Raw genomic sequence first — 14,159 nt, 5'->3', positions numbered from 1 at the left:
TTGCCAAAAATGCTAGGCCATACCAGTGCATATTTTTATATGTTCATAGCAATTGGTTCCATTATCTCTTTTTTGTTGTAAGGGTTTCAGAAGAGAACTTAATGTGGTGATGATAGTGTTGTAGTCAGTGCTACTGTTCTGATTGTGATGGCATTGTTGTAGTCAGTGTCAATATTGTGGCTGGATCATGGTGTTGTAGTTAGCATCACATTTCTGGCAATGATGATGATCTTGTAGTCAAATCACTTTTCTCTGAGTGTCACTTTTCTGATGATGGTGGTGTTGTAGTCAGTCTCACTTTTCAGGTGGTGATGATCGTATTATACTGTCATTAGCATCACTTTTCTGGCAGTGACTGGTGTTGTAGTCAGCATCACTTTTCTGGTTATGATGATGGTGTAGTCATCAGTATTACATTTCTAGCCGTGATGATGGTGTAGTAATCTGCTTGCTTTTCTTGTAGTGATTGTAGTATTGTTGTCAGCATCAATGTTAAGATTCTTTGTGAAAGTTTGGTGTTAAATATTTTGCAAGTCGATTGTGGTAGAGGGGAGTACTTAGTATGGTTTGCCACTAAGACACTACATCCTGCAGAACTCTAATATTTTAAATAAGGTTGGCCCTCGAGTGACTGGGAAAAGATTTTAGGCTGATATGGGTGGCCATAAACTCATGTAATTATTTTTACACTCAATATCACAAGGTCACATGAAATTTTCAAACCTGTTACTGAACAGTCTACCATATTTATCAAACAAACTGTCTACTATGTATATCCAATGAACAGTCTACCATATTTATCCAGTGAACAGTTTACCTTATTTATCCAATTAACAGCCCACACATTTATCTAATGAGCAGTCTGTCATACTTATCCAATGAACAGTCCACAAAATTTATCGAATGACCAGTATACTAAATTTATCCAATGGACAGTACACTTAATTTAGCCAATGGACAGTCTACTAAATTTAGCCAATGGACAGTCCATTAAATTTATCCAATGGACAATCCACTAAATTTACCAATGGATAGTCTACTAAATTTATCCAATGGATAGTCCACTAACTTTATCCAATGGTCAGTCCCCTAAATTTATCAAATGACCAGTCTACTAAATTTATCTATGGGACAGCCCACTAAATTTATCCAATGGACAGTCCACTACATTTATAAAATGACCAGTCTACTAAATTTATCCAATGGACAGTCCACTAAATGTATCCAATGAACTGTCTGCTCAATTTATCCAATGAACAGTCTACTAAATTTATCTAATGAGCATTCTACTCAGTTTATCCAATGAACAGTCTACTAAGTTTATCCAATAAAGAGGCTACCACATTAATCCAATGAACAGGCTACCACATTAATCCAATTGTTCATTGGTCTACCATATTTATCCAATTAACAGACTACCACATTTATCCAGTGAAAAGTCTACCATACTTATCCAAGGAACAGTCTGCTAAATTTATCAGACCATACTGGTAGTCAAAGTGGTTAAAGCATCTGCCTTGCCTGCTGGAGGTTGCGGGTTCAAACCCTGGCTGAGTCATACCAAACACTTATAAAAACGATACTAGCAGCTGCCTCGCTTGGCATTCAGCATTAAATGGTTAATGGTTAATGTTAGGAATGGTCAGCCTGTTGTCAGGATAATGTGACTGGGTGGGACATTATGCTACATGACTGCAGCATGATGCCCCAGTGCTAGTCAACACTATAAACTGCCGCACTGCAGACACCATAACAATATGACTAAAATTGTAGCTACATTAAAAATCTAAGTCATACACATACACACACACACTAAATTTATCCAATTAATAGTTTACCGTATTTAGTTAATGAACAATCTTCCATACTTATCTAATAAACAGTCTTTCATATTTATCCAAAGAACACTCTACCAAATTTATCCAGTAAAAGGTCTGCCATATTTATCCAATGAATAGTCTACCATATTTGTCCAACCATAACTGTGGTGTCTGTATGCATATCAGTCTGTCTTTCCACATTCCCATCCATATAGGTCTTTCAAGCCCTAGATTAACCTTGAACTGTTAGCAGTTTTAATTTTCCTTTTGTTCCAGTATCATTATGTCCCACACTCATATTTGGAATATAATTTGCAAACAGGTTCAACATGCAGATAATGGCTTGCATTATAAATTGATGAAGGAAATTATTGAGATTGTGTATTTTTATATCCTTGATGCCAGTCATTTATAAAATCAGGGGTGGGTGGGTTACAAGCTGCTTGGAGGGTAGGCAAATATTATAGAAACCATCCCTCTTAAATAACAACTGCACTAGAAACATTGCACTCAACCGTGATATTGATTGCAGCACTTTGAATGTTATTTTTTTCACAATATTCAGTCTGTTTCTCCAACATTTCAGTCCTTTGCTAACTTTATCAGTCTACTCAAACACATTTTCAATTCCAACCACAAAATGTTATTAACATTTACATACTAGTTGTTAATTTTAATCTTATAATACAAATTTGTTCTCAGCATGATTCATTATTGAAGAGATTCATTCCAGAAAATGTAGTTGCTGGGTTTCTTTGGTTTATTTTGTATGAACACGTACATGTAATACATTAAATATTGTAAAAGTGTTTCAACCACTTGTCAATAAGACAAAACAATGTGTAGTTCGAGACAATTGTTTTGTGTCACTGTCAGATTTAAAAGAAAGCAAATGAGAGAGAATGTTAAAGAATAGGACATTTTGTTCCAGAGCAAACATATATAGACCCAACAAAATGTATAAGATTCCATGTTTTTCTGCCACATAATCTACATTAAAAAACATGTTTGCTCGCCATTGTGAAAATTAAGACAACCATAATTGGGAAATGCAAAGGCCTGAATAGAGAGTAAATTACTCTAGGATTCTATTAATTGTTGGTACAGTATCAAATTTAGTTACTGTTGATAAATAGATGTTGATTTCTGATCTGAGAGCTATATAATTTTACTAAATTGTTATAACCCTTTTCGTAAACAGGAAGAAAATTAATTTCTACTTTTTGAACATCACCTCCTTGCCAGATGTGATTGGATTGAAATTTGAACATACGAAAAGATGAAATAAGCTACTTAAAGAAACAGTACATATTCTTTTGATAGTTCATAAACAAATTGATGACACTGCTTACTGAATATCCTTCATTAAAATTCTTTATTATGATAATTTTTTTTGGTCTTTTTCCTGAAATGTATGTTGTCTTTAAATTAATATTTTATGTATTTTACTCATACTTGAGGTGTCTCATAGAATGGACAAAAAAATCTTTTGGTTCATGTCATAGTATCACTACTGGAGTTACATTCTCCACATAATAAAACGTTTTTTATGCAAACATATTTTATGTTGATATTTTTTATATTTCTATTAGCTGACTTGTGAAACATTTAAACAAGAATCCAAAGTCAGTACCTTGCAAACGATTGTATAAGCTTAGTAAGCATGTATATGGAGTGTAATAATGGTTGTTTTTAGTCATTATTGTGTAAATATGCTGTATAATATGTAACTTTTTACCATATTGTAAAAGTGAATTCAGCTCAGGCATATGCGTTATAACTTATGTGAAAATGACAAGTGTTTTTCTAAGTGATCTTCAACAGGCATTTGTTAAATTTAAGTTAAAAAAATCTTCTTGATCACAGTGTAATATCCATAATTTAATGTCATTTGTTAACCAGTATTTTAGTTGTTTTTTTTTTCTAAATGTAGGGATTGCTGTTTTTGGAAACTATTATGGGATTTCTGGGATATATCCACTTCTTTTACTTGGCATACTCATCCTTATCAGACAAGCAGATAAGCTTACAGAATCTGCAATAAAGTTGTTGGCTATTTGTGACTTGGCCTTAAAATAATGTCTTTGAACAACAAATCCACCTGCAAACAGACCCAGATCTAGCATCCCTTAATGCACTGGTTGTTTAAAATCAGGATCCATGCTTTGTATCTAGTTATGATCTGAAGCAAGCTGTGAAGAATCTGGTCTGCTGACTGGTATATAATGCCCAATGACAGATCTATAGTTCTATTGCTTGCATTGAAAACCCTGGTTTGCTGACCAGTACATAATAACTGGTTACAAATCTGGATCAGTGCTCTATGCAACGAAAACCCAGGTCTGCTGGTACCTTATGCCCAGTGAAAGATCTGGAACTTTGATGTTTGCAGTGAAGACCCTTTCCTACTGACTAGTACATAATGCCCAGTGACCAATCTGGATCTGTAATGTTTCAGGGAAGACCCATGTCTGATGACCAGTACAAATGTTTTATGCTTTTGCAAAGTGAAAAAGAAAAATAATAATAATATAGTAGTAATGCTAATTTGTCTAATATAAAACCAGTCTTGACTTTCCAGAATTTGTCTTCGAACCATCACTGATGTAATATAATTCACCATGATCCAGTTGCCAAGACAGTTTTTATCTCAGAATGTGATTTTGAATGTCTGTAATTGATGAATCCTTAGTTTACATTGTTACACTATGAATGATCTGAAAGCCAGAATCTGGTACAAAGTGGAAATTTGTCTTTATATGTCTGAATTCTGTTGCCAAGAATTTTGCAAGAGATATATGGTATATTGGCTTAGATAAGCCAGCTTATAGAACTGGGTTCAAACACAGGTTAGGTCATGCACATTTTGTCCTGTGACATATCTATCTCTATACATGCATATATTAATTCATTCATCCATCCATCTACCTCTCTCTCTGTATCTATTTATATACATCATCAGTTGAATCAGGGTTTGGTTGCTTGTAGAAAGATGATGCTTGATAAAACAGATACAGATTGACCTGATAATGACATTTTAAATTTACTTTTTTCTTAAGAAAAGCATTTTTTTTAGTGTTTCCTCCATTTATCTGTTTATTTTTACAGTATTTTAGCCCACTGACAGATAAATTGTCCAAAGCCATATTTTTTAAATATTTCATCAATAAATCCTTGCTCAATTCAATCAAAAGCCTTTTCGATCTTGATCAAATAGTAACATCACCCCCATTTTCCCCTTGCACTGTGTATAATCAGTTACAATTTTTATGGCACATTCGTAATATTCCATCCCTCTTTCCTGCAGCTTTAGTTTTCCCACACAAGTTTCTGTCTATTTCATAGTGTCTTAATACACTGTACTTAGTATTTATAATCTGTATTTAGTAGTGTTATTGGAGCCAGTTTTTTAATCCTTCTTTTCTCCTTTGCCTTTGAAAATTTGTGTAATAACACACACTTTGATTGTCCCCATTCCCATCATTTCATTGTTTATAAGGATAGTTATACACAGTCTCTAATATAGGTATTAATTTCTTCTGGAACCTAATGGTGGCGCTCACCAGATAATATGTACTTTTGAGAGAGTGACATATGTAAGGTGAAGTAGTTTGCATTTAAAACATGCACAGTGGAGAGAATGTTTGCATATCTCTATGCTACATTAATGTAATGTGGATGATATTTCTTTTGGATATTGTACTTTTGGAAATTTTACATGATTTAAGCACACTGCTAACTAAAATGACTGCTCCCTTGTGTTAAAAAATCAGTCTGAATTAGTTTAAAGTACACTATACATAGCAGTTATTAAAATAGGGAAAATGAATTTTGCCAGACTAGACAATACCAGCTTCTGAAAGTGCAATGAATGAATTACCAAATATATAAAATGTAAAAAAAGTTATTGGCTCTTTTTTTTATACAATTTACCTCTGAAGTTCAGGAAGTGAAAATGACCAAGTAGAGCTAGCACTTTTTTGAAAGGTGCACATTTGAAGTAAGGCCAAGCTGTATACTCTATAACCCATAGTACACCCATCAATCATACACCAAAATAAAGGGAATTAAAGGTTCTTTGCATTATACCTAAGATATACAAGGTCTTTTTTAAATAGCCAGTATAACCAGTGAGGAAAGCCAGGAAAATTCTTTTTCTTTAAAATCCTAACCTATGCAAAATGCGAAACTGTATAGCACCACCAATATAAAAGTCCAAAGTTAACCTGTTCTATCCTGGTTACTTCCCCTTTGTTTTAAGTTGTATTACTGCCTGTCTTATTTCTTCTTTTCTTCCAAATTTGTTATTTTTTTTTTTTTTGACTTTTTGGTAAGTTGTATCAATTCTGTACTTCTGCAGTATTTATCTATTTCTTCCTGTGGGATATTTTGTTTAATATATGGATCTTTATAATAGCTGTATATTTCTTTTTGTTATGTCTTCCTTGTCTGAATGTTGTTCTTTCCGAGCCATTCAGTTTTTTAATTCTGTCCCCTTTATAGTTCTAATCTTCTGTTTATTCCCCTTGTTTTATTGTTTGTGCTATAACTTGTTTAGTATATCATTACATCAATATTCTGTTCCCTTTCTCTGGGTTTTATTTGATGGTGCTGTATTTCTTTGTTAGTGTTTTAATTTCCCCTTTTACTTCTTCCCATTCTTTCACTATTTTTCTACTTACCTTATTTATAAAGTTGTCCAGCAATGTACTTACTTTCTCATTGTATTCATCTTGTATAGACTTATAAAGTTTCTAGTGTTCTGGTGCCCATTTTTCATTCTCTCTTCCATTATTGTAAATATTTTAACTGTGTTGTGATCTGAAATGTTTTCTTTAACATTTCTCAGGATTGTATACAGTTGATCAACTTTCTGATATGTGATATTTATGTAAACAACATCCTTGGGTAGTCTCGTACCTATATGTATATTGTACCTTATTCTTGTTAAGTGTTCTGTATAAGTCAGTCATCCTATTTCATTTTTTAAAAGTCCTAACTAGGTTTTCTAACACCTTATCATACCCCTTATTTCCTGTGCTGCTATTTAATTCCATGTCTATCAACCCATTATAAAATTTTCCTTTGTAAAATCTGGTATATATTAAATTCATGATAAATTCCCACTTTTTTCTATTATATCATGTTGGCACATATACAATCAGTATACAGTTGATTATAATGTGTAATGGTGTTGTGTTGTAGGTGTTTTAATTATGTCTCATGAAGTATTAGGCACCATCTGCCCTACTTTCATTTATATTGCTGTTACTATCACAGCATATAGTTTTTCAATTTATGGAATTATATTTTTATCAATATTATGTACATTTTGTAGTAATATTAGGTCATAACCATTACAGAGTTTAATTACTTCTACATTTTTCTGGATTCCATTTATGTTCCATGATATAACACGAAGGTTTAATGTTATCATTGAAGAATGTACTGTTTAGTCTTAATTGTTGTTTACATCATTCTGTTGTTTGTAGTATTGTTCTGTGTGGTCAGATTTGCTAAGTTGTTGATTTGAATTTTTTTATGTCTGTATTCTTGAGTTTTTATCTTTTTTAGGGTTGGCAATATTTTTTTTGGGTGAGACAATCCCTTTGCTATAATGGAAGATCTCAGCTGGTTTTTCATCTTGTCTCTCTCTTCCTCTGGATGACCATCCTCTTGAAGTCATCATTTGCATTTTTGTGATTGCTTTGGAGTCAACATAGAGAGAATGTCTTCCCTCATTACTAGTGAGTACTCCTCACCATGTGACACATGTTAAACATGTTCTTTTATTTCTGTATCAGGGCATCCTATAGTGGGAGATTTGACTCCTTTGTTTCTTTTTATGTAGAATCTACTGTCTGTGAGTTTGGTTCCTCCAGGACAATATGGTGCTGTTGTTTGTTCCACCATTACTGGTGACCTTTCTAAATTTTCAGTTTTTTTCTCTGATTTTTCCATCACTGTTCTTCAAAAGCAGTTTCATTCTATTTTCAGTATCCTCCCTTCTAACGATTGTTCTTTCCCTCTTTCTATATCCTGAGTTTCCATTAATTTTAAGGTTGATCCTGCTGGATCAGGTTCGGGGTCCAGATTTGCTTCTAAAGCCACTTCAGCTCCCATTACCAATACATTATGGACTGCCTTTAATAAATAGGTTTCATTTGTTTTTATGTTTCTTTCAATCTAAAAGAGATTCAGTCACATCTATTTGTCTATCCATCAAAAAGAGATTCAGCCACATCTGTTTGTCTATCCATCTAAAATAGATTCAGTCACATCTATTTATCTTTCCATCTACAAGAGATTTGGTCACATCCTTTTATCTATCCATCTATTCACCTACCCATCTAAAAGAGATTATCACATCTATTTATCTAAAACAGATTCAATTACATCTATTTATCTATTGATCTGTTTATCTATCCATCTAATAGAGATTCAGTCTCATCTATTATCTATCCATCTAAAAGAGATTCAGTCACATATATTTGCCTATCCATATAAAATAGATTCAGTCACATCTGTTTATCAATCTAAGAGATTGAGTGTTATCTGTTCTTCTATCCATCTAAGAGAAATTGTTTCATCTATTTATCTATCTATTTAAAAGAGATTCAGTCACATATATTTGTCTTATCCATCTTAAAGAGATCCAGTCACATCTGTATATCTATCCATCTAAAAGAGATCCAGTCACATCTGTATATCTATCCATCTAAAAGAGATCCAGTCACATCTATATATCTGTCCAACTGTAAAACACATTAATATTCTTTAAAAATGTTATTTAAATTTGACATCACTCTGATGTAGCAGCATTATTTAATGGAGTCATAGTGGCTCAGTGGCTTATGTGCAGAACTTGTCATCAGAAGGACATGGGTTTGTATCCTACTGTGAGATTAGACATGGTCTCCTACCATAGTGTGTCTTTGGGCATATCACTTTGTTCCATTTGCTTCAGTATTAAATAACCTCACTAGTGTTGTTGTGCCATAAAACACCAAGCTAAACAAATTCTTAAATAATTAAACAATGATCTCAGAACAGCTGTAGCATTAGCAAAGTTGGTGTTGAATTAAATGCTGTGTTTCTTTAACCTTTCATTAAATTTACTTATAGACCTTATTTTACTTTTTCTTAATTTTACAGGTTGACATGAAGCTGGGAAGGAATATGCGAGCCAGACCAAGGCACACTGATGATGGACGGTCAAATGGACAAACCTCAGACAAAGTAAAGTGATGCCTTTCAGTATTGCGGCACTGCTCCATACTCTTGCCCACCCACCCCAACCCTTACTGCTTCTTCACTCATCTAGCTGTCAGATTTATTTGCAGAAAGTACAGAACTCATTTAATATATGGCCATGACTCTCTTGCTATGTCTTGTATAATGGGAGGTTATGGTAATATGTTAATCATTTCAATTTATGCATGGTATAGGTCATGAATGCCTTTGATGCAATGATATACTGGTTTGTCCATTTAAAATGAAAATATCTCTTTTCATGTGTCAAATATGCATGTAGCTCTTTATATTTATAGTTTTATGGTATCAGTTTTCATTTTGCAGAAGTAACTGTTCTTGGAATGTTATGCAACTAGTTTTGTTCCAATGAATTGAAGAACTCAAGCATAATGGTAACTTTTGAGATATTAACCAAATAATTGATTATAATTCATCTGATCACTTCTGCACCAGACCCACTGTTTCCTGTTAAGTAGATTGTACCTTTTTTAATTTTTTATTTGATTCTTTGTTTCATGGCACAACAACACGTGTTATTTAGTGCTGAACCAATTGGAGTAAAATGTCTGACCCACAAACACAACTGTAGCTGATCCAGGCTAGTCCATTGGCAGGATTCAAACTACCATCTTTTAGGTCACAAGTCTGGCATGCTGACCACTGAACCACAGTGGCTCATTGATGACAAGACTGTCATAAAATTCCCAAAATGTGGCATAGTGGGAATTCTGAAATTATTTGCAATGTTTTCTTTCTCTATTCACATTTTTATTAGAGCTCCACATCAAGATTAGAGATCTCTGTTGTTATCACATTTTCTGTCTGTTTGTCCATCTGTTGACACTTCTTTTAGCCAGCATGGCTCTGTGACCTTTCCTATTATTGGATGCCATTTGGTAGGTAAGTTGCTTATTACATGTAGCTATGCCTATTAAAGGTTCTGTCATGTTAAGTCCAATTTTAATGGTGTTATTGCCCATTTCCCATCAATATTTCATTTCCACCACATCAGGTCCTAGTGATCAGTGTAGTTCAAGAACCAAGTAACGTATTCTGATGCAGTTTGGTATGTACACTGGCTCTTAGCCCCGTACGTGCCATGACTGTTTTGTCTATTCAGCTCCATTTTAGATAGAGTTATGGCCCTTTACAACTAAAGTTTATGACTTTACTTGAGATGTTGCTTGTAACCAGCATAGCTCTGCAATCCCTTACACACATTTGGATGCCATTCAGTAAGTAAATTACCTACTAAAAGTAGGTGTGCATTTCAAATGTTTTCAGATCCAAGATTCACAGGATTATTCTCCTTTTACCAGCAATATTTAATCTCTACTACAGCAACTAAGTTTAATTGGAATAATTCAGGAACCATTCAACATATTGTGATGCAGTTTTTTTCTGTCATGGGTTTTGTCACAATAACTTCATCTTGGATCCAGCTATGGTCTTTGACAATTAACTTCATATCGGCACAAAATAAGAACCATTCAACATATTCTCATGCAATTTGGTACAAACATTGTTTCATAGCCTTACATGAGACTTATTGGGGTTAGTCTTGTGTAGGATTAAGGTGCCCAGACTTTTTGTCCTCCTGACTTTGGCTTCCATAACATAACTTCACGAAATTTTTTTACATTTGAAACAAATAAGGCACGTGACTTCAGATTCATGAAACACCAAGTGAGCTTGATTTCTAGCATTCAGTAGCATCATTTACGGGAGTTATGGGCCCTGTTTACCATCAGTCTGATTTTGGTTTCCTCAGTATAACTTTACTAACCGTTGCTGCATTTCATCCATTTTAGTCACGCAGCCTTACACTGATAAAACCTTGAATTATTTTAATTTTAAATATTCCACATTATCATATAGAAGATTTATTATTCCTGATTGCCTATGCTACCAGTTTTGCTTTCTGCAGCATAACTGTTGCATGTTAGGAAAAGTTATTGCGGACCCTTATGCTGATCAAACATTAAGCTCGATATCCAGAATCCCAAGTCATCATTTAAAGAGTTCTGGCCCCTGATTGCCCATCTCCAAACTAGATTTTCCAACTCAAGTTCTTCTTTTTTAAGCCTCGCCAAACAGACTGTAGGGAAAAGGGAAGTTTGCAATGCACCCACTGTTAGTAGCTTTCATTATGTTAAATTATGGACCTCATAAACTGGACCATTTCAGATTGTTCAAAAGGTTATATTAATTTTATTAGAATTTCTTTGATAATAGGATGTATTATGCTTCCTCTCCAGAGGTATCCCATGTTTGGGACCTTTAGCAAGACATGATATAAAAAGATTAATTGATCATTAATCAGTCATCAATCTGTTAGAGAAAACTGATGCTCAATCTTGAAATTTTAACCAAATTCCCAATACTGTATCAACAACTTGTTATAAATAGTTTCCTTCATTGAAGAGTTTATTTCCCTTTTGGTTAACTTTCTTCCATTTTTTTTAGTCAGCACCATTTAGTTATAGTATGATCTGAGGAGAGGGAAGGGGGCTCTCCATCATTTAGTAATGGTTAGCTAATCATATTTTGGAAAGTGGGTGTCAGATTATTATTATTATTATATATATATATATATATCTATATCTATATATATATATAGAGAGAGAGAGAGAGACAGACAGACAGACACAGACAGATACAAGAGAATAGTCAAAACAATATACAAGTTTGTTATACGAAATGGGAACTTAACAGAGAAACTTCATAAAAGGACTTACAAGATATAGTCAAAAAAAGAAACAGAGATATATAAGATGGGGAATTAATAGAAGAGATATAATACCAATAGATATAATGGTGTGATAGATATTATGAGTGGACAGCTGTTTCAAGAAACCATGTAGCTAAACTGTAGAGTAGAACTTAAAGAGGTGGGCAGAACTTTAGAGTGTGTAGATATAAACAGTAGTTTGCAAAATGACTTAGTGTTTTAAATATTATACCAATGACCCCTCATCCCGAAGCCAGGAGAACCCTCAGGTCAGAATTGGTTGAAAACCCAGCAGGTCAGACAATGAGACCCAACAGGTCAGAATGCTTTTACAGAGTATTGTTCAGTCAGCTTGCAAATTAGATATCTTTTGGTACCCAAAAGCACCCGTACGAAATTTTCCACATGGAATGGATATGGAATCCATACGTACTTTTACAGAAATATCCATATGGACATTTCTATTCTATAGTTAAAGCACTCTTATGGATTTCAGTGTATCCATATGGAAAATCTCATGGAATATGCTAATTAGTCCATGAGATCTGTAGGTTGTCCATATGGAATAAAATTAAAATTCCATATGGAATTTGGTAATATTCCATATGGAATTTGTGAATAATCCATATGGAATTTGGCAATACTCCATATGGAATTTATGAATAGTCCATATGGAGTTGGCAAATATACCATATGGAATTTGTAAATGGTCCATATGGAATTTGTAAATAGTTCATATGGAATTTGGTAATAGTTCATCCCGTACAAAATTTTCCAGGCATACTTAAGGCGGATTTCAGACGGGTTTTTTAAGCGCTTTGTCTAAACCATAAAAAAATCTGCTTCAGATTTCTATTAAACTGCCTAATGATTCTTGGGCATTATTGGGAATCTATGATGAATATTCACCATAATTTTTAAAATGGATATAAATTTTATTTTGACAGACATTATCAAATAAGTTTTAGGTTTTTCTTGTCCTCATTTTCTTTCTCGCATACAACGCCTAATCCATGATGGCATCACTTAAGTCTTTTTCATTTCACTGAAAGATCTGGTGAGATTTCACAAATATTTGACTGAAACTTTTTTGGGATTTCACTACAATTTTGATCATTATATAGTATTTTACTAAAGTTTCAGAAGTTTCTCATACATTTCAGAAGGTTTCAGATTAATAATGAATATGACTTAAACAGGACTTTATTAACCATGGTGATATTAAGTTTGCATGATTTATTTGTACAGATGTTGTAATTATATGACATCCAAGGCAAGAGATATGGGAGTTAATAATAATAATAAAATTAATAATAATAATGACTTTATTTAGAGAAGGTAACTTAATTACAGAACTAATCTACCTTGAGACCTTCTATCTGTTATGTAGAATATTTATAGTATATACAACATGATGTGAAGAATCTGGCTTGACACTAAATAATTAAGTGATTTTAAAAATCAAAGTATCAAGCCTAGAATATATGCACAGGCATCTGTGAACACATAAACATATATAAAATATTAATCTGCATTGAAAAATTCAACTGTGAAAATAATGCAAAATTACAGAAAAGCATCCTTTTGAGACATGAAAAGAAATGCTAAAAGCCTGCCATGTCGCTTGTGCTGCAACTTGATTTTTGATTAATGTACAAACTATGATGCTGTTGTGGTCTCTTGAATTAGTCCTTGTTCAATAAGCAGCCGTGACAAACGTTTATCATGATAGAAGTACTCATATTTTACACTGAATTGCAACACACCTAGAATATTTTAAATATACACAATAATGCCTCACAATATTGAACGATGATTCTACGTGTGGGCCAAGAAAATTCCGCAAAGATATGACCTTCTTTGATAGACATGGGTATTTCGCAAGAATTCCCACCAGTAATCTATACGTTGTCCTCGTTAAATTCATCCTGGAAGTTAATCAGTTTTGAGTTATATAACTTTGAAATCGTCCTGGTTCAATTCCTTGCCCTATTTAGCACGTTAGCCGCTACTGTGGAGCTGTTTATGGCACAGAAAGCAAAATGCTAGTCCTGGCGTTCAGTTTTCATACACACTGACCAATTACGCTCCCATCGACTTTGATTCAAGCTATTCTCTTTGCCGCACATTTTTCAAATGGTTATTCAAACTCGTATCCCGCTCGAATCGCCATGTTTAGCATTCCCGTCAGTTTCCGTTACGCAACGATTGATTGGACAAATACAAAATTTTGACCAATCAGAAAGCTCTTTACAACGGTCATCCTTTAAATAATAAACAGAACAAATACTTATTAGAAAGCCCGTTGCGGAATGGGACCGGATAAAGCAGTATTCTAAGAATAATTTTCGAAG

The 14,159-nt window shown here is 33.6% G+C and overlaps 1 protein-coding gene across 3 annotated transcripts in view; it reads left to right on the top strand.

Annotated features, from left to right (window-relative positions):
* LOC149787814 (uncharacterized) overlaps positions 1-14,159 on the top strand; it is a 141,863-nt gene that overhangs the window by 118,473 nt on the left and 9,231 nt on the right. For all 3 annotated transcript variants that reach the window (XM_089974024.1, XM_089974023.1, XM_089974025.1), the window contains one exon: positions 8,976-9,059. In XM_089974024.1, coding sequence (XP_089830150.1) covers positions 8,976-9,059 — 84 coding nt within the window. The remainder of the gene's footprint in view (positions 1-8,975; positions 9,060-14,159) is intronic.

This window comes from Sinohyriopsis cumingii, chromosome 11 (genome assembly GCF_028554795.1).
Source record: "Sinohyriopsis cumingii isolate HCF-2022 chromosome 11, ASM2855479v2, whole genome shotgun sequence".
Lineage (NCBI taxonomy): Eukaryota > Metazoa > Mollusca > Bivalvia > Unionida > Unionidae > Sinohyriopsis > Sinohyriopsis cumingii.
This window is presented reverse-complemented; position numbering and strand designations above follow the sequence as displayed.